At 43.7% G+C, this 20,239-nt stretch overlaps 1 protein-coding gene across 1 annotated transcript; it reads left to right on the forward strand.

Moving 5' to 3' along the window:
- The first annotated feature begins 274 nt into the window (after positions 1-274).
- On the forward strand, positions 275-17,059 carry adssl (adenylosuccinate synthase, like). Its single transcript, XM_030068929.1, has 13 exons — positions 275-560; positions 3,361-3,463; positions 4,373-4,441; positions 4,570-4,620; positions 4,704-4,770; positions 4,863-4,970; positions 8,743-8,824; positions 9,113-9,239; positions 9,335-9,489; positions 10,087-10,211; positions 10,363-10,460; positions 15,468-15,617; positions 15,715-17,059. The coding sequence occupies exons 1-13, from the start codon at positions 339-341 to the stop codon at positions 15,765-15,767; spliced, it is 1,410 nt and encodes a 469-aa protein (XP_029924789.1). The 5' UTR covers positions 275-338; the 3' UTR covers positions 15,768-17,059.
- Positions 17,060-20,239: the final 3,180 nt, after the last annotated feature.

Below are 20,239 nucleotides of genomic sequence, written 5' to 3' on the forward strand. Positions count from 1 at the left end.
CACATGACAAGTTATTGACACTGACATTTTTCGTTGTGGTATATCCACCACTGTTGTTGGCTTTTGTTTCAAGAAATTGTTTGAGATGAGGAAATCACCAGTGTATGCTTCTACTTAAATGCCCTACTTTCATGATAGAAAGCCAAACATCCCTAATATAACTTTTTGTGAGTAGTGTATATTAGCTGTTTAACAGTGAGCATGTTCATGCAGGGTTACTAAAAACACTAACACGTCGCACTAGTGCCGTCTAGCGGCGGAAGGCGAGCGGTGCACTTCCTGCTGACGGAGAAACGCGCTAAAACGATGTTCCGGTGAGCGGCGGCGGCAGCGGCAGCATGGCATCCGACAGCACGGTGGCTAATGGCCGGGAGACGGCGGCCCTGAACGGGGAGCCGGTGATGAAGAGGCCCCGGGAGAGCGCGCAGGAGTCGCTCCGCGTGGCGAAGGAGCCGCAGAACAAAGTGACCGTGGTGCTGGGCGCGCAGTGGGGCGATGAGGGCAAGGGCAAGGTGGTCGACCTGCTCGCCATGGATGCGGATATCGTGTGCAGGTGCCAGGTAAGATCCCGCTCGACACGCCGACCCTCCGCCGGGTTTCACCGCAGTCTAGTCTCTAAAGTCAGCCTGTAAACAAGTCGTCCAAGTCGCGCGGTCGAGTAAACAGTCGTGACCCCGTGCGACGTCAACAACCTTGTCTGTCCTCCCGGATGTGAAGCGGCTAGCGCTAGCCAGGCTTCCCGGCCGCCCTGTGCGGGGTGACGGCGGGCGGTGTGCGGGAGTCGACCCGGGGTGACCCCCACACACAGCCGGGCCTCTCTGCTCACACACACCGCAGCACGCCGCCCGGTGCTGCCCAGCCGCACACACACACACCACCTCCACTGACATGTCGTTGAAGTGTTTCCTTTCCTTTTTTTTTTTTTTTTTTGGTTATGCAACTTTATTATAAGTTAACCCTCGTGCCATTAAAAAAAAACCCTACTCTGGAGTTGACAAAATTTCCTCTTAAAACTGCTATAAAATATTCTATTAATTTTTTTCCCAATTTCTCGGAGTTAATTTTGTAATCAACATCAGTATCGAGTATTTGTTTATTTTCAGAGCTTTAACCCTTTAAATGCCAGTTGTGTACACCATGCCACTATGTTTTTAAATGAAAAAAAAAACTCAAAAATAGTGTGTATTTTCCCTATACGAAATGCAAAGCCATTTCTTTTTTACATTGATTTCGAGGTATTTTTTATTTTGTTGTGCAGTCTGTTTTTTAAAGGATTACTCTGGAATCGTCAGAGGATCCCTCCTGAAATTGCTATAAGCAGTTTTTAGTGTTTTTACCAGTTCAAATTGGGGCAATTTTTTCCTTTAATCATATGTATTTTGGCTACATGTACCCCCACCCCACCACACACACGCACACACATGCTGATTGCTTATCACACACATGCAAACTACTTTTGTGGATCATTCTGTCCTCACCCAAGTAAATGAAGTTCAGTTCACTTGCCTCCAGTCGTCTGCAGCTCAGGAAAAATGCCTCCAGTGGAAACCAGGAACATGACATGCATTTGCACACAGAGTAGTGGGGGGTCAAAAATGGCCCCATCTGCTGAAAAATGTTGAATATGACAATTTTTAAGGAAAACATTGGGCTTGAAAGGCTGGCATAATGCAATATTTGATGTTGCAGAATGCCAGGGGTCAAAATATGTGGTTTTAATGGGTTTCAGTGCCCTGGTTTTGGGAGTTGATACCTCGACCGTGTATTAATTGGCTACACAGTATGTTGTAGACTTATCATAGGACATATTGAAAGTACCTAACTTTGGTAAACTTCATGCCCGTGGGTTTTAGACAACCAAAATTAATACAGTTATTAAAATGACAAAGGATAGATTTCACCCAAACACGGCATAAGGCATAAAGAATTACTACTGTTAGTGCTGCAGCTAACATTTAGGATGACATTTGTTCATATTTCTGTATTCATACAGTTGTCAGCTAAAAGTTTTTAAAAGTAGGACCTATTAGGCGGATAGATGGTGTGACTTCCAAGTTACATACGTTCCATAGTTCATGTTTTTAGCTGGTTGTCAATGTCAACAATGAACCGCACACAGCAGGAGGGATCAGGGCTGCACATTACGGGCAAAATTTCATGCCTGATATCTTGATAGTGATATGATATGACTATGGGTTCACACATATTTTGAAATGTGAAGTGTGGCAACAGTGAAAATTGAGCATTCTTCAAAAAACAGCATAAAAATACCAACTAGATGCAGAAAAGGCAGTTAGTTAAGTATATTATTGATCAGAATAGACCCTAACCCTAACCCTAAATTTGGTATCATCCATGTGGTTGCCTTTTGAGACACTAATATCACACTAGTTCATATATAGATAATGATATGAACTGTAGGGATGTGGCAGGAATCAACTCGTAAGTGCAAAGTCAGTGCCAAAAGTCTGAAACTGATACCAATACTGGGGTTTTAGGCATCAGCCTGGATGTTTAAACACTGAAACGCAGCTGTAACGTTGCAGTAATGCTTGGAGGACTGTAAATCAAAATGAGAGAACATAATCAGACCGTTGTGTTTCTCGTTGCTGCTGCAGGTCATGTCACACACTCCGTGTTTTGTTGGGCTGCTCGGAGGCTTCAGGCCGGCGTTGAAATTATAAAACAGAGTTCTTAAGCATGTACGTTCGTGCAAAGTCCTTAAACAAAGCAGTGTGTGCTGAATGAGGTTTATGTTGTTGCTGTGGAATTTCACTGGCATTGGCTTCAGCTGCCAAACTGCTGCAAATGTGACATTCCTGCAGAGCAGAGGCGAATTGTGTGAGCGGGGATCTTGGTTTGTTTTCTGCTTGTGGTGTGAGAGGGATGGGTGGCCTTTCCAGCAACGTTTGGAGGAAATAGATAGATGGATAGATGTACTTTATTGATCCCAAATAGGTAAATTCTTGTGTTACAGCAGCAGATTGTGCACAGACAATGCACAGAAACAATAGACTGCACAAAATATACCTCTCAACACTAGCAGAAATATAACTTTAGAAAAATGAAACACAAGTATCAAAGTAAATAAAGTGGATTGATACAAAGAATATAAGAAAAAAGAAAAACCTTTGCATACCTCATAAGAGTAATAAAAACACACCAAACTATATACTCTATTTATAATGAAATATAACAGTAAAACATCTATAGAACAGAATATGTACATATATATTAAGTGGATGTATACTCATAATGTAGAGCCTAATGTGCCCACAATGTGTTTGTGCATACTGTTTGTCTACTTGCCTTCAGTGTAAAATTGTCTTCTAGCAAATAAATATGTGTTTTTAATTCCAGGGAGGCAACAACGCAGGTCACACGGTGGTTGTGGACTCGGTGGAGTACGACTTCCACCTGCTGCCGAGCGGCGTCCTCAACAAGAAGGCTCTCTCCTTCATCGGTACGTTCAAATCCCCGTGTAGCTCCTGTGCACCGGATTTAACAAACATCCTGAGGAAGTCCAGCACGTAGAAAAACTATTCATAGAGACGATGCTGAAGGAAAGGCCGGACTGAGAAACAAAACAAAAACAGCGTCTGCACCCTTTACTGAAACAAACATTTTGGTTACGCTGAAGTTTTCAAGGTTTCTATACAGCCAATGCAGTTTTTGAGCTAGTTTATACAGGAATGACCTCAAACCGCCTGACCAGTTGCATTTCTCCAATACGTTTCATTATTGATTCATCTATCGATTAGTTTTCCAAGAATGATATTGTCTATAATATGCTAAAAATAATACATCCTCATCACAGGTTACCATCGACCAAAATGATGTTTCAAAATTGCTGACTTAGTTTATCTAGCAGCCTCAAATCAATTTATGATAATGTGAAACGGACAAAAGCGAGCATATTTTAGGGATTTTGAAGTTGAAACAGTTGCTGTTTTTGTAGTTTTCATGTAGTTCACACAAAACATACACAAAGCAATACACGCACATTTACACAGACAACATGTTACATGACAACATGTTACATCAGATCTATAAATGAGTACCTCAACATATCACAGATTTAATGTTAAAATCCACATTTAGCATAAAGTATGTGAAGATCCTTATGTATGTATTAATAGCAGCTCCTTCTGACGTAATCTTTTAATAATTTCCTCCTGGTATCTTTTTGTCCAGTACAGATTATGAGAACAATCGTTATATAGTTTCTGTCATGAATAAACTGTTCTGCTTTCCTTTTGCTGCTCAGAAGAAATCTCTTTCGATAAGCGTTTTATTAAATTGTTTTCTGTTTGTGTGATGTGTAATTTTCCCGTGGGTGTCAATAAAGTTTTAATCTTATCTCACATCACAGGCAACGGGGTTGTGATCCACCTGCCTGGTCTCTTTGAGGAGGCCGAAAAGAACCTGCAGAAAGGCAAAGGTGGGGTTGAAGTTCACTAAATAAGAAACCCACAGTGTGTAATATGGTGGAATGTGGTAAGGCCTGCCAGATGAAGTGGATTAAGGATTTGTCCTAATGTCAGATATGATTTGTGGTATTTCATGTAGGCCTGCAAGGATGGGAGGAGAGGTTAAAGATTTCCGATCGCGCTCACATCGGTAAGTCGGCATTTCTGCGTTTTGTGAAGTCTTCCAGTAAGAAAATGGCACTTTATTTGATGGTCCCTTCAATCTTGTTCTAGTGTTCAACTTCCATCAAGCGGTGGATGGGATCCAGGAGCAGCAGAGGCAGCAACAGGAGGGGAAAAAGTGAGTGTGCCCCAGTGAAGTTAAATCAGCGTGTAATGCGACACGGCGCTCCAGGGCTGATGAGAGTTCTTGTGTTTGTGTTTGTGCTCCAGTTTGGGGACGACAAAGAAGGGGATCGGTCCCGCCTACTCCTCCAAAGCCGCTCGAAATGGTCTGCGAGTCTGTGACCTCGTCTCTGATTTCAAGGTTTTCGAGGAAAAGTGAGTGTTTCTCTCATCTTCATTTTCACATCCTCTTCATATTACCATCGTTTTGTCTGGAGGCCCAGATGAGAGAGAGTGAGAGTGTGTGTCATGGGCTGTTGATTTTCCCTGAGCCTCAGTTCAGCGTTTTACATCACCGTGCCAAGTCTGAAATGTTCAGACTTGAAGAGGTTTGATGTTGTATGGAAAGTTGGAAAATACGTTTTTCCACATTTGCTTCTCAGAATAATCAGTCCTTAGTTTTTATAGATAATGATATATAATAATAATTTAGAGAGATTATTTGATACACCACATGCAGATGTGAGCATCACTTGGTCTTTCAAGAGTATGCAGACCAAATTTAATAACATTTGATCTGTCAATTTTCATTTTTAGCTTTTGTGGGCAAGATAAGCTTGAACTTGAGAGCTTAATGGTCTGGTCATACCAGTTTTTCAAATGATGGCGTGTTTTTACCAGAATAAGTAATTTTGCCCACAGCATTATGAAAATGATTTTGAATCGGTTCAAGTGGGTCATACTGCCACTTTTTTTTTTTTTTTAATCATGTTGATGCCAAATGCTGCATCTTGTCCTGCCAGCAGGTGGCATCATTCGGCTGTGGTTGTCACCCTGCCCTCATGAGAGCATCTGATTCTTCAAAGCCAAATTGTCCTGCGTCTCCTGCTGTTAGTTTTGGATGAAATAAATTCTTGGTCTGCAACCTTTGGTAAAACAAGATGTGATATCACAAAGAAGTGAGGACCGTGTTTGTTTTCTCTAATGAAAAATCGAAATATGTTCGGCAAGTCTAAACATGGCCAAATATAACAGGGCTCCTGCCAGATGCTCTCATGCCTCAGCCAAGTCTGATGGGCCTACAGGCAACGGCACTTACATGTCTCAGCTCAAAATAGAGCCTTTTTAACTCTGACAGTGTAGAAATTGAGGCATTTCCCACTGTGTTGAACACCTGTTGCACATGTGTTTTCATATGACTGATGTGGAAGACAATCTTGTGTTTTATTGCATTTCTGTAATTTACTAAAACATCTTTTATGCGAAGCTTGCGTACAACTCGGTCCAAATCAGTTGGCTCTCTGATTTTATCCGACTTGAACCCAAAGAACTGCCAAACAGATGCTGCAGCATTTCCGTTTGGCATCAGCCATCTTTTTCCTCTCTGTTGCTGTCGCCTCATGGTGACTGTGTCAAACTTGATAATATAGTAAAACTTCATCCAAAATTAGGTATTTGTCCATTCTTTTTGTTCTGGACCCATGGAAATATTATTGTTTCATGTTATTATAGGCTAGATTTCACACTCCAAACAACTTATTTTTTGTAGATGTAATAGAGTTGGAATATTTTAAAATTTATTTTCATTGCGTGCTTTTAGGGGTTACCTTCATAACTCGAAATTAGCCCCCAAAATGAGCTTCTTCCTGAGAAGGTCCGGAGTTTCAATAGACCCCAGTAAAGGTTAGAAAATCACAAACATGACAAGCACTGACCTCATGGAGCCTGATGAGGTGACGCCTTCCCGGAAGCGGATAAGATCTTTTTTTTTTTTTTTTTTGATAAATTACAATCAACACTTCATCCCCAAATACTCTACCGTGGCCAAGCCGCACTTTGATGTGGTAAAGGATGAGAAAAGAAAAGGCAGACTACGTGGAAATAAACTGTCAAGTAGGAAGTTGTGTTCGTCTGGCTGGATGATGGAGCAGGAACAGGCATTTGAGAACCTGAAGGCTTCTCTGGTTCCCAGTGTCGTCCTGGCTCATTCTGAACTTTCCCGTCCCTTCCCTCTGTGAACTGATGCTTCCTCGGGTGATGGCATAGGTGCTATTCCCTCTCAAATTCAAGAGGGCAAAGCATGAGCCAGACCTATTTGCTTTTACCAGCAAATTGCTATCTCATTTCCAAAAGAACCACCCAGCTCACTGGTTAGAGTTTTTGGCTCGGAAGTGGTCAGTCTGCAACAAGTTCAGCCACTGAAAGGCCTCAAATTTATGGTCTGGCATCCTGACAAACCCAAAGCTTGGACTATTGTGAGCAATGCTTGGCAGCGTGTTATGACTTTGATACAAAGTGTGTTCCAGGTCAGCAGAGCATAGTAGCTGATGCCAGAGCTGTGTACCAAAACGCCGTCTCCAGTGAGTAACGTTGCTCAGTCAGTCGACGTCTTGGTGATAACAAATCATTTCACAAGGATGGGTCAGGCGTTTCCAAGTAGAGATCAGACAGCCAAGCAGGTGGAAAGGATTACTAGGGACTGGTATTTCTGTGTCTGGATTTCCTGAAAGGATCCATAGTGACCAGGATGCCAACTTTGAGTCAGCTGATAAATGAGCTCCTCAGAGTCTCAGGTGTCGGGAAGTCACACGCGACTCCCTACCATCCAGTGGGAAACGGGAGTGTGGAACAATTCACTTGGACCTTGGGTTGCATGATCCGGTGTTGTTGCTATAATAAGTATGTTGCGTGTCTTGCTGATGATTTGAAAGAAGCAATGGTGATTGCCCTGGACCGTGCTGAAAAAGACCAGTGTGGGCATGCTCAGCTGCACAGCAGGAAAGTGAAGGGATCCACAATTGAAATGCTCTTGGCCAACAAGAAAGACAGAGGTAAAAAAAAAAAAAAAAAGAGGCTTGCTGACCGGTGGGGATCAACCATCTACATTGTGGTGGACATGAACACGCATATGCACACCTACAGGATCTGCGATTCAGCCACGGGCCAGGAGAGGGTGCTCTATGGGAACCCGCTGTCTTTCTGTGGCTAGTGAAAGACCTTGACACTGAGGATGACTGTGGCTCACCTGTGCCTGTGGGAGAAAGACGACAGGCCCCCTTGACTGATCTTGAGCCCATGGACTGGTTAACGCAGTTTTCTGTGCCGAGTCTGTCGGTGGTGGATGTTACTGACAGGACTGGTGCGACCCTTGAACCCCAGGAAACGTCAGTCTCACCTGTGAACTGCATGACAGATCAGTCTGTGACTTGTGACCGCACCTGTGTGTCAGTGTTCAAGCTGTTTGTAAATTCATGTTTTGGGCTTTTGCTGATTGAATTTCAGTTTCACACCCTTGGACTGATGTATGTTTTGTGGTATTGTATAGGGGAGACCACACAGATTCTTACAGGTTTAAATGAAAAAAAATAATTTAACAGTGTAAACAAAACTAATCAGGATATCAATCCCAAATCATCAAACAAAAAATATCCCACCACCAAACCACCACCATCTTGTCTGCAGGGAGAGAGAGAGAACTCCAGTCAGCCCTCTTTTATACCAATGAGCAGCAATTAGTGGAAATAGGTGCAGGTGTGGCTCATTCACCTGGCCCACCTCTGCCACTCCCAACTGGGGGGGTCATCACAGATATAAACAGTATACTGTCATAGCCTATGTCAAATTGCTGTATGCGATATAAAAAACAAAAGTACATTTTCTGTTACTTTATTTTTATTATTTTATGTACGTTTTTGAGGCAGTGTAGCCTGTGTGTGAGCAGTTGTCTTTTACCCGCTGAGGTAAAACAGTGTGTGCCGTGGGTCAACTACATACTCCAGCAACAGCTTATCTTAAGATTGTCACAGAGATCAAATAAAAACCTTTGTGTCCCAGACTCGAATGCCTGATCATACTCTGATGCTGTGGCCGCTGTTATCTGGTCGGGGTAACATTTGACACACGGAGCAAAAAACCGTAAACGTGTCGTTGTGAGCCTTGCGTCCACTGTCCGACTCTAACTCTTGACCCTCCCTCTTCTTCTCTGGAGGTTCCGCGTGTTGGCCGAGCATTTCCTGACGATGTACCCCAACCTCAACATCGACATCGACAGTGAGCTGAACCAGCTGAAGGTGACGCCCGCTCAGCATGTCCCCTCTTCATGTTTTTTGGAGTCTGTCCATAATGTGCAGTCTGGACTCTATGTGGGAGCCGCTAATGCTAAATAAATTGTAAGATAAGTTGCTCGAGCCACTATGACTTTGGTATTTTATGCTGTCGGATATTCAGCACTCCCACTGTTTTTAGTCATTACTTTTGTAATATACTGAATATGGATTGTGGAATTCAAAAGGGGCGACTATAGATAATCAATATTCTGTATTTGCCTAAAAGAAGTTGCTGTGTCTCTGTTTTCCCAGGAATATGCAGAAAGGTTGCGTCCTCTTGTGACCGACGGTGTGTACTTCATGCACAAAGCTCTCACCGGCCCCAGCAAGAAGATTCTGGTCGAGGGAGCCAACGCCGCCCTCCTGGACATTGACTTCGGTGAGCAACGGTGGATTTGTTGGCGTGATGGGCTACTTGTGGAATCAATTACCATGTTTGTCGACTCATGTGTAAACATGTGTTTCTTAATTCAGGGACCTATCCGTTTGTCACGTCGTCTAACTGCACCGTGGGAGGAGTGTGCACTGGTCTGGGTGTGCCCCCTTCATATGTCGGCCGAGTGTACGGCGTCGTCAAAGCGTACACCACCCGTGTGGGTGTCGGCGCTTTCCCCACAGAGCAGAATAATGTATGTAAAGGGACACATCCTCTGATAAGTGCTCTGCATGTTTACAGTTGGCTGGTTTCACACATCTAGTTCTATCTAATTAGATTGTGGAGAGCCCTACTGCATTAATTTTCATGTTCATGAAGCAAGTTCTTAAAATTGTTTTAACTTCTTAATGCCTTAAACTAGAGGGATCATGTGTCTTGTGTTAAAAGCATCAAATTCAGCAAACACGATCCACAGAAGCTTCTTGAGAGATTATCATCATATTGCAGTGATTTCAATGGGAATGTGAGGTGATTGCCAGCCTAATCAGTAAAAAAAGCCAAATGGTGCTTAAATTTTAGATGATACCCCTCTCTACCTGCTGTACTTCCCAAGTGTTTTTTCCATGATTGGTGTTTAACTACCAGCAGCTTGGGCCAATCCCATCTGCAGCCTATGCCGAGGGCAAACCAAATAAATGTGCATTTAAAGAATTTCTAGGGAACACACTGAAGATGTAGGCAAATCAGTGTGTTTTAACATACGTTTTACATATTGTTGAATATTACTCTTGAGAACTGCTACTTTGGATTCGTGACTGAACATGTCTGCTGCCCGTGTGCTGTGTTTCAGGAGCTCGGCGCTCTGTTACAGTCCAGGGGCCGGGAGTTCGGCGTCACCACCGGCCGAAAGAGGCGCTGTGGTTGGCTGGACCTGATTTTGGTCAGATACGCCCACATGGTCAATGGCTTCTCCGCGTAAGGAAACCATCACACCATTTCTGAATATTAACCTCAGCTACTGATGTAATGACACTTGGCTGGAGTTTTTGCTCATGCAGATTAGAAATAAGATCCGTCACGTGTTCCCGTTGCACTTGAATTTGACCGGAGTGACGTCGTTTTGCAGAATTGCCCTGACGAAGCTGGACATCCTGGACACGCTGCCCGAGATCAAAGTGGGCGTGGCCTATAAGGTTGATGGCGAGCCTCTACCCAGTTTCCCTGGTAGGTGATCCCCTCTTGGACACACTATTTTGGAGATCTGCTTTAACATGAAGTCAGAATGAAAGCAAAACATGATTTAATTGTCTTCGTGGTAACTCCAAATCTGTTTGATTGTAGAGCTTGTTCCATGTGGTCTCACTCATTCTGTTAAGATAAGATAAGATAAGATAAGATATTCCTTTATTAGTCCCACAGTGGGGAAATTTCCCGCATCACAGCAGCAAAGTGGATAGCAAGATACAAAGCACAATTTACACAATAAACAGTATATACAGATAACACTACCAAAGAGCAATATAAACACTGTAAACAAGCAATATAAACACTGTAAACAAGGAATGAGCAATATAAACACTGTAAACAAGGAATGAGAAAAATACTCTGTGAACAATTTGAACCACAGAAGAAAAAAACCCAAAACCTGGGGAACAACACACTCCGGAGGTTCAGGGTTAGTGTGAACCCATGAGACCAAGTGGCAGAACCTGACTCCCGGACTGGGTCTCAGGAACTGTCACACTTGATCCTGCCTTATGGGATCTCCCCTTCCCTCCCGTCTTTATGTGTGCAGTAGTGCAGTGTGTGTGTGTGTGTATGTGTGTACGTGGGTGGGGGGGGGTAGTTAAGGTGCTGAGAATGTGCATTCTAGTGCAGTCAGTGCAGTCCTGGAGAGTGTGTGGTCTACTGGGAGCACTGCTTGTTGTAGAGTCTGACGGCTGCAGGAAGGAAGGACCTGCGATAGCGTTCCTTCACACACTTTGGGTGAAGCAGTCTGTCGCTGAAGGAGCTCTCCAGTGTAGTTATAGTGTCCTGCAGGGGGTGGGAGTCGTTCGCAATCATAGATGACAGCTTAGCCATCATCCTCCTCTCACCTACCACCTCCACTGAGTCGAGGGGGCATCCCAGGACAGAGCTGGCCTTCCTGATCAGTTTGTCAAGTCTCTTTCTGTCAGCCGTTGAGATGCTGCTCCCCCAGCAGACCACTCCATAAAAGATGGCTGATGCCACCACGGTGTCATAAAAGGTCTTCAGGAGTGCCCCCTGCACTCCAAAAGACCTCAGTCTCCTGAGCAGATAGAGTCTGCTCTGGCCTTTCTTATAAAGTGCAGTTGTGTTGTGGCTCCAGTCCAGTTTATTGTTCAGGTGAACACCCAGGTATTTATAAGATGTCACCATCTCAATATCTGTTCCCTTGATGTTCACCGGTGTCGAGGGGCAGAGTGCACGTCTGCGGAAATCCACCACCAGTTCTTTGGTTTTCCCCGCGTTGATCTGGAGGCAGTTCCGCTGGCACCAGTCCACAAAGTCCTGCGTCAGTTCTCTGTACTCTCTGTCGTCCCCCTCTGTGATGAGGCCGACGATTGCAGAGTCATCAGAGAACTTCTGCAGGTGACAGGTGGGTGTGTTGTACGAGAAGTCTGCAGTATAGAGGGTGAAGAGGAACGGAGCCAGGACCGTTCCCTGCGGGGCCCCCGTGCTGCAGACTACGGTGTCGGACACACAGTCCCGGGTCCTCACATACTGTGGACGGTTGGTGAGATAGTCCAGAATCCAGTGTGTGAGGTGGTGGTCCACCCCAGTGTGCTCCAGCTTGTCTCTCAGAAGTACAGGCTGTATGGTATTAAAAGCACTGGAGAAGTCAAAAAACATGATTCTCACAGTGCTCCCAGGTTTCTCCAGGTGAGAGAGAGCTCGGTGTTGGAGGAAGATCACAGCGTCATCCACCCCAATGCCAGGCTGGTAGGCAAACTGAAGTGGATCCAGTGATGGTCCCACCAGGGGGCGGAGATGAACAAGGACCAGCCGCTCCAGGGTCTTCATCAGGTGGGATGTCAGCGCCACTGGCCTGTAGCTGTTGAGATCCTTGGGGTGCGGGGTCTTGGGCACAGGTACCACGCAGGATGTTTTCCACAGCTGTGGCACTCTCCTCAGCTTCAGGCTCAGGTTGAACATGTGCTCAACAATCCCGCACAGCTGATCTGCGCAGGACTTGAGGAGTCTGGAGCTGATGCCGTCTGGACCTGCAGCCTTTCTTGCCTTGATCCTCCGGAGCTGGTTTCTCACCTGGGTCGTTGTGAGAGACAGGTTGGAGCAGGGGGGCTGTGTGCTGGAGGGTGTGAGTGGGGGAGTTGGGTTGATGAGGTGAGAAGTGGGGGGTGGCTGTGAGCTGAGTGTTGTAGAGGGGGTGGGGGAGGGGGAGGAATTTGGGCAGTTAACACTGGGTGCAGAGAGGGGGGGCTGCAGCATGGAGGACTGGGCTGAGGGAGGGGCAGATGACTGATCAAATCTATTGAAGAATAAGTTCAGATCATCAGCCCACTTTTGGTCCCCCGTAGCTTGGGAGTCAGGTTTCTTGTGGCCAGAGATGGTTTTCAGGCCTTTCCAGACTCCACAGACATCTCTCTGCTGCAGCTGATCCTCCATCTTCCTCCTGTAGTTGTTCTTCCCCTCTCTGATCTTCCTTCTCAACTCCCTCTGCACAGCCTTCAGCTCGTCCTTATTTCCAGACTTAAAGGCCCTCTTTTTCTCCTTCAGGAGAGCCTTTATGTCAGGGTTAATCCACGGTTTACTGTTGGAAAAACACCGTACAGTCCTGGTGGGTACAGTGTTTTCCACACAAAAGTTAATATAGTCCGTTATGCATTGAGTGAGACTGTCAATGTCCTCTCCATGGGAATCACAAAATTCCTCCCACACAGTTGTGTCGAAACAGTCCTTCAGAGCCTCCTCAGCCTCGTCGGACCATCTCTTCACTGTGCGGGACACAGCTGGTTGCCTGTGCACAAGAGGTTTGTACACAGGCAGGAGATGAACCAGGTTGTGGTCAGATCTTCCCAGGGGGGGGAGGGGTGATGAGGTGTATGCCTCCTTGGTGTTGGCATAACACAAATCCAGTATCTTACTGTCCCTAGTGCAACATGTAACATACTGGGTGAAAGTGGGCAGAGTGGAGGATGGAGAGGCATGATTAAAGTCCCCAGAGATAAGAAGGAGGGCCTGTGGGTGCTCTGTCTGCAGCCTGCTTGTGACAGAGTGGAGAACATCACAGGCTGCATCAGCGTTAGCGGAGGGGGGGATATACGCAGCTATCGCGATAACATGCGAGAATTCCCGCGGCAGGTAATATGGCCTCATACCAACCGCTAACAGTTCAATGTCCCTGCAGCAGAGCTGTTCTTTAATAGTGATGTGCCCAGAGTTACACCATCTATCGTTCACAAACACTGCCAGCCCTCCTCCTTTCCTCTTACCGCTCTCCCTCGTCCTGTCCGCCCGCACCAGTTTGAATCCGTCCAGGTCCGCGGCCATGTCTGGGGTCAGCTCAGTCAGCCATGTTTCCGTAAACATCATGATGCTGCACTCCCGGTAGTCCCTCTGGTGCCGAGTTAGCGCCGCTAGCTCGTCCATCTTATTGGGAAGAGATCTTACATTCCCCATGATGATGGACGGGAGGACGGGTCTGTATCTCCTCCTTCTAGCGCGGCGAGCAGCTCCGGCACGGCTCCCCCGTCTCCTCCTCTTCAACTCCCGGGGAACGTCGGGCCTCTCGTGGGGCAGCACCGCGGTGCCACGGAGGGCCAACAGCTGATCCCTACTGTAAACAATAGGGTCCCGTACGCGCTCTCCAGACACGGACGAAAAAAGTGAAAAAAACAGAAGAAAGACCAGAACAAACACGGCGACTTTGGTCTCCATAGTGCACTGATCAGTTAAATAAACCAATAAATAATTAAATAGAAATAAAAGTTAAGATTAAACTAGAAAAAAAAGGAAAAAAACGTTCACGGGAACGGGAGCTGCTGCAACAAGCTGCCACTAGAGCGGCGCCATCTTGGTTTTCTGTTGATCAGAGACTTGTTGGTACTAGATAATAATAATAATAATAAAACTTTATTTGTATAGCACCTTTCATACAAGAATTGCAGCTCAAAGTGCTTCACAATAAAAAGAAGAACATTTGAAAACACATTAAATAAAACATTAAAATAAGAATAAAACAGAGCACAGGGTGGAATTAAAAAGGAAAAGGCTAAAGATGAGAACTTTGAAATAAAACAAAAGATGCAAATAAAACAATAAAACAACACAGTGGAATAAAATAGGAGCTAGTTAAAGGCTGGAGTGAAAAGGTAGGTTTTTAGTCTTCTTTTAAAGATATCTAGTGAGCTGATAACTAGATAACTAAATTGAATTTGTATTTTGAAATTTGACCGAAAAATGACTGAGAGCAGGCCTACAGAATGAGCTCTCAGCTGTGGCTTAAAACAGGATGCAGAGTTTGACGATAGTGTTTCCTGAGGCGAGGCGACTCCACTTGTGAACGCCTGAGAAAATGATGGCAGATCCTTTCATGACTGGCCAACCATCCATCAGAATTTGAATGACACAAAATGCCATTTACTGGAAACAAAGTTTCTTGTGGATGGAAAAGAAAAGGCATCGTCTTATTTTCAGAGCTAATGTTCAGATTTTGGCAGGATGCAGTTGAATTAAGGCGGCATTAATGCTATGAGAGGTTCTGTTTTACTTGGGTCAGCTTATAATAGGAGGAAATGCAGCATCTCTCTTAACAAAAAAAAAAAAAAAACCTATTCTGCAGCAGGTTTGATGATCCAATTATCCTCTTTATTGCTGCGCTTTTAGTGCCAAATGGAGAAAACTGAATTGTCAAGCGACTCAACACATGAACAAAATCACTAGTTTTCATTTTTGCATAATGACACAGTGGAGATTCATTCTTTTAGCACATTTACCCTGATTTGTACCATCTGTTTAGTATTTGTGCCCTGTGTATTTCTTGAAATAGCTCGATAAAGGTGCATCACATCTGATTAAATCACAGGGAGGGGGATGTTTTGTTAGCAAACAGGTCCTTCAAAGCCAGACGAGGACAGTTTTGATTCTCCAGGCTGTTTTTCAAAGGCTGAAGACTGTAATTAGCAGCTGGGGAGCACAAATAAATATTTCATCCTTTCCTTGATTCTCATTGATCTGCTTGTGTCGTAGCGAACATGGATGTGTTGTCGCGGGTGTCGGTGGAGTACGAGACGCTGCCCGGCTGGTGCTGCAGCACAGAGGGAGTGCGCAGCTTCGAGGAGCTTCCCCCCCAGGCACAGAGTTACATTCGCTTCATTGAGGACTTCCTGCAGGTGCCAGGTCAGTACCAACATGCTTCAATACTGGAGAGAAGGCAGTCAAAATGTAGTGTAATCTGAGCAAACCTCATCGTGTTTTTGTCATTTTCTCTTTCCAGTGAAATGGGTTGGAGTCGGCAAATCCCGGGAGAGCATCATCAAGCTGTTTTGATCTGTTGTAATTTCCGGAACTGATGTCCTCCTTTTCTTTTTTTTCCTTTTTTTTTTTTTTTTTGGTTTCTGCAGAGATGACAGCAGCTCCAATAAGAATTCCATGTTGTTATAGGACAAGCTGATGAGTTTAACATAACTGTGTCCTACAGAAAACACATCACCAGCAAAGCCATTTGTGAAAACGTTTAGTTGCTGCTTTTGCTCCACATTTACAATAACTCTTCATAGATGTAATTTATGCTGCCTTCCATAAGTTTCCTGTATTTATTGGGGCGTTAAGTTTTATTAGCTGGTGCAAACGGACCGATCACTCTTTGATTCCACAGTAAAGCACGACCTTTCTTCTTCATTTTAATTCATTTGAACCTAAATAACATAAGCTGGTATCATCTCACCATATAGCTCTTTTTTTAAGAACTTAATTTTTTTTGAAGAGCCAATGATGAACAGATGTAGAAGCTTTTGATAAAGGGGGCGTGTCATAATGTAGGAAGTGATCATTTGCAGCCTTCATACTGAGAGGGGACGTTTGTACGCCTTCATCATAGATGATTGAGGTTATAAACTTTTTTAGACGATTTTAATCGATCGATTTAAATCGATCTCAGTTATCAGTTTTAACTCACAAGTGAAAGACTTACTTCCATTGTGGTCCTTGGTGACATGCACAGCAGTAATTCCACAGCTATGAATAATCCCTATAACAGTAACAGGTAACTTGGGTTTCACACGTTTTCCTTCACAGTTTTTAGAGAGGAGTCGCTGGGAACTCCAGTCGGCTGGTTTAGGAAGGTTTGTGTGACCTTGAGGAGAATCAGTGGGCCTTAATGTACCAAAGCTTCAGACACATTTCACCATGTTTCCTAGAGCATTCCACTCACTTTGTGAAAAAGGTTAACCAGTCTTACTTGGCCTGCTGTATCAATAAAATAAAATTGTCAAATTTTGTCTTTGTTTTATTATTTTTGGAGGATTTTTTTTTTCATATATATATATTATAAATGTGTTATGTGTAATGGGTTTAGCAATAATCTGATTCCAAAGATTATGACTGATGTTACAGTTTGGGAAAAAAAAAATATCACTACAAATATTTTTGAGAATGTAAATAACTACTTGTTGGCTTCCTGAGCAACAGAGTGCACGTTTTCATTTTAAGTTTGTAGATGCAACCATTGTTTAACCATGTGTACATTTTTGAATTGTCCATTTCATATTTTGTAGATCTTAGAAGCGATTCAGTAATTCTGTAAAATGATGAGACTCAATAAATTCAAGCATTGCAGCAGATTATGTGGCTCATATTATGACATGCATATTAGTGAGTCCTTTAAATGCACATCACATCAGTCAGCGTCTTTTTTTTTTTTTTTTTCCAAGCGTTCATCTAGGTTTTTAGCCTTCAGCTGTGTCTCCTGGCTTTAAATTGCTGTACACCAGAGCAGAAATGGAGTACATCAGCAGCAAAAAAAAAAAAAAAAAAAAAAATTCAAATAAACAGTGATTTGTGTTGTCAGACCAGCTTCACTTGGTCCTGCTCCTGTTACCAAACTCTGACGACTTCTCCAGTTAATGTTTTTTTTTTTGCCTCTAATTCCCTGTTTGCCTGTCCAAGCCAAACCTATCAGCAGGGCTCCCATCATCACCCTGTCATTTCTCATGTCGTGCATTCATAATTTAACAGATTGTTAAATCATGTATGTATGAAACAAACTTCTGTCTAGCCGGTCTGGCCCAGGCAAAATGTGGACACAGAGTAAAAATGTGCTGCCTTTTCCTGTTTTCCTGCTGCTTTTCCACGGCAAAAGTTGAGCATTGTTAAATATTGTACATGCTCCATATCAGTCAATTTAAATTTAAATGCTCACTCGCTGGGGGTGCGATGTAGGAAAGTTATTGTCTGAGTGGAACATGGAAGCTCGACACAAAAGCAGCAGGCAATATCCACTCGATATATAATTACTACATACTGAACTATCTTTTATATATCACACAATGTGCACTGAATTTGGCTGACGCTGGTGATGTGGAGGAATAAAAATTCACTCAGAATCCATTTGAAAGAGTCAGCAGAGGTATTTGGTGCAGTCCCCTCTCTGCCATTTGTTGAATAATGCATCTCTGCTCCACTTTATGATTGCTTCCACCGCTCCCCTGGTGAAACCGTCACAACCGGGCTCGCTTGCTGCAAAGTCACAACAAGTAGAGAGCCGGTTCCCATTAATGCACAGGACCGCGTGTTCACAGCTCTGCAGCGTCCGTGAGCGTCCGGTGGCCGAGGCCTAACCTCTGCACGGACGGGAATCGGCGTTCATCGTCTTTGTATTTCATGTTTGAGTTTGCCACGGGGGTCAAAAGGTCACCAGTGATCGAATAAGACTTCACTGCTGCTGCAAATAAAACCCTGAAATCCAAGTGTCTTGCCCCTCTCTCTCAAATTTTTATTTATGTGTCATGGTTTGTTGCATGTTTCTCATGCCAGACATAGTTCATTTCACCCGAGAATGGTGACGCTTAAGATCGGAGTTTTCAAACAGTATCTCTCAGCATGTGTCTGTGATTTTCAAGTCAAAGTAACGACTGATTTGAGTGATAACAGCACAGGAACTGGCACCACACCTGACATTTTAATGGGGACATCTGTCGATACTCCATCTGCAGAAATATGAGTCAGTGGTTTTAAAATGGAGGCATACACCAGGCTGATGTCTGCGATCACACACACACACACACACACACATCTCCAACATACACACCTTCCAGTCGGCCTTCAGCCTGTAAACAGTTTTCCTCTCGGTCGCTCTTTCTTACTTCACGCTCTCCTCGGTCATGTTCGCTTCCCCTCCCGGTTTAAAAGCTTTTCAGAAGTTGCAGGGATTAAATTAAAGTATAAAGTGGATTCCTTGGCAAATCGATTAGAGGTGTAACTGTGTGCTGCTGCTTCTCAGATATTCGGTGTCTTTCTAATGGTCTTCTGGACCGTTCACCTGGACCGAAATGTTCTTTGCTTGTCTTTCTGCAAAGAACATAGTCGGACATGCATACATCTTCTTATGGCAGCCCAGTTTAAATGATTACTGACCAAAACAGAACTACCTCAATGTAAACCTAAAAGTAATGTATAGAAATTAATGATATTTGCACAAGGGTTAGCAATGAATTTAGTTTTCCAGTGCAATACCTCCAATACCTCATCTTGCTTAAATATCAGAATACGCTTTGGTTTATGAAATTAAAGAAGGGTAATTTGAGATGTGTTGATGGCATTTAAAAGATGAATAACGGCTAATTCAAGTTGCATCCATCAAAATGTCTTATTTCCATTCACATATGCATGAATCGGCAGGTTCTCTGTTGTTGTTGTTTTTCCCTATGACTGTAATGGCTCATATCTGGTGTTCACAATGAAAACATGCTCTTTTTTTTCTGTTGTTTTAACTACAGTATTGGAAGTGCATCTTCGCTTAAATGAGCAAAGTTGCAGACGTTTGCTAACCAATCAATTCCCAGACCCAGAAGTCCGTGCATCATCAAAAACGGCAGAAAGTGAGCCTACAGTAGATGCACGGGGGGCTTAATTGAAAATAAAGTGCTCATAATAGCTGTGAAGTCATCATCCGCCTCACTTTTCTCTGTTTTGCCTCCCCTCCCTTTCCATGTTTTATTTACTACCACCTTCTTCACTCGTGTAATTGCTGACATATTTCTCATCAGTTCAATCAATCTGAGCCTTTCGTTTTCAATGCTACTCTCTCAGATGTGGATTCACCCCGGGCGTCGGGTGGCTCTGGTCCTTTATCGGTCCTTCACCCTAAATCTGTTATTTCTCTCCTTTTGGATGTACCTTTGTTGGTCTGTCTTTAGAGGTTTTTAACAAGAAAACACACTAAGAATCATAAGATACAACTGAAAAGAGGAAGAATTGGGATTAAGGCCGTAACCAAAGAGACGAACAAGAAGTAAGCCTGTTTATATATATTTGCATGAGTATCTTTTACATATCCAGCAGCAGATGGGCTTTCAATGTTAATTTTGTTTGGTATTATTGACCAGTAAACGGTGGTGCAGATAGCTGAAATACGGTGTACCGTGCAAAGGAAAATGTGTTATTGATATGGCACTGGAAACAGATGTGTATATTGTTCTTGGAGAGGAAATTTGAGATTTTAGAGCATAAAAGTTATGACAGAAAGTTTAGTTTTGATGGCAGCACGAGCGTCTCTCACCTGTCTGTCTGATGGATGCAATGAAGTGATGCTTTTTTTCCATATTTCACCGAACAAAAGGATCATTTGTTGGTTCAATAAGGTTAGCACATGAATTGTGCTGCAGGAGCTCAAACCATCTTTGAGCTATGCAAAAAAAAAAAGACTGTATGATTTCAGCTTGGATTGCAGTATTTCTTTTTTTCTCATACCAAATGATCATTTCGGTTTTAATTTACTTAAACTTCAGGCCGTGCATCCTCTT

The sequence above is a fragment of the Myripristis murdjan genome, chromosome 14 (assembly GCF_902150065.1).
Source record: "Myripristis murdjan chromosome 14, fMyrMur1.1, whole genome shotgun sequence".
Lineage (NCBI taxonomy): Eukaryota > Metazoa > Chordata > Actinopteri > Holocentriformes > Holocentridae > Myripristis > Myripristis murdjan.

Excerpts from the sequence above, each read along its gene's own strand:
- adssl (XM_030068929.1), top strand. The coding sequence starts at position 339 with ATGGCATCCGACAGCACGGTGGCTAATGGCCGGGAGACGGCGGCCCTG. Across the intron at positions 3,464-4,372 it reads GAAGGCTCTCTCCTTCATCG|GCAACGGGGTTGTGATCCAC; the intron begins GTACGTTCAAAT and ends CTCACATCACAG. Across the intron at positions 15,618-15,714 it reads GGACTTCCTGCAGGTGCCAG|TGAAATGGGTTGGAGTCGGC; the intron begins GTCAGTACCAAC and ends TTCTCTTTCCAG.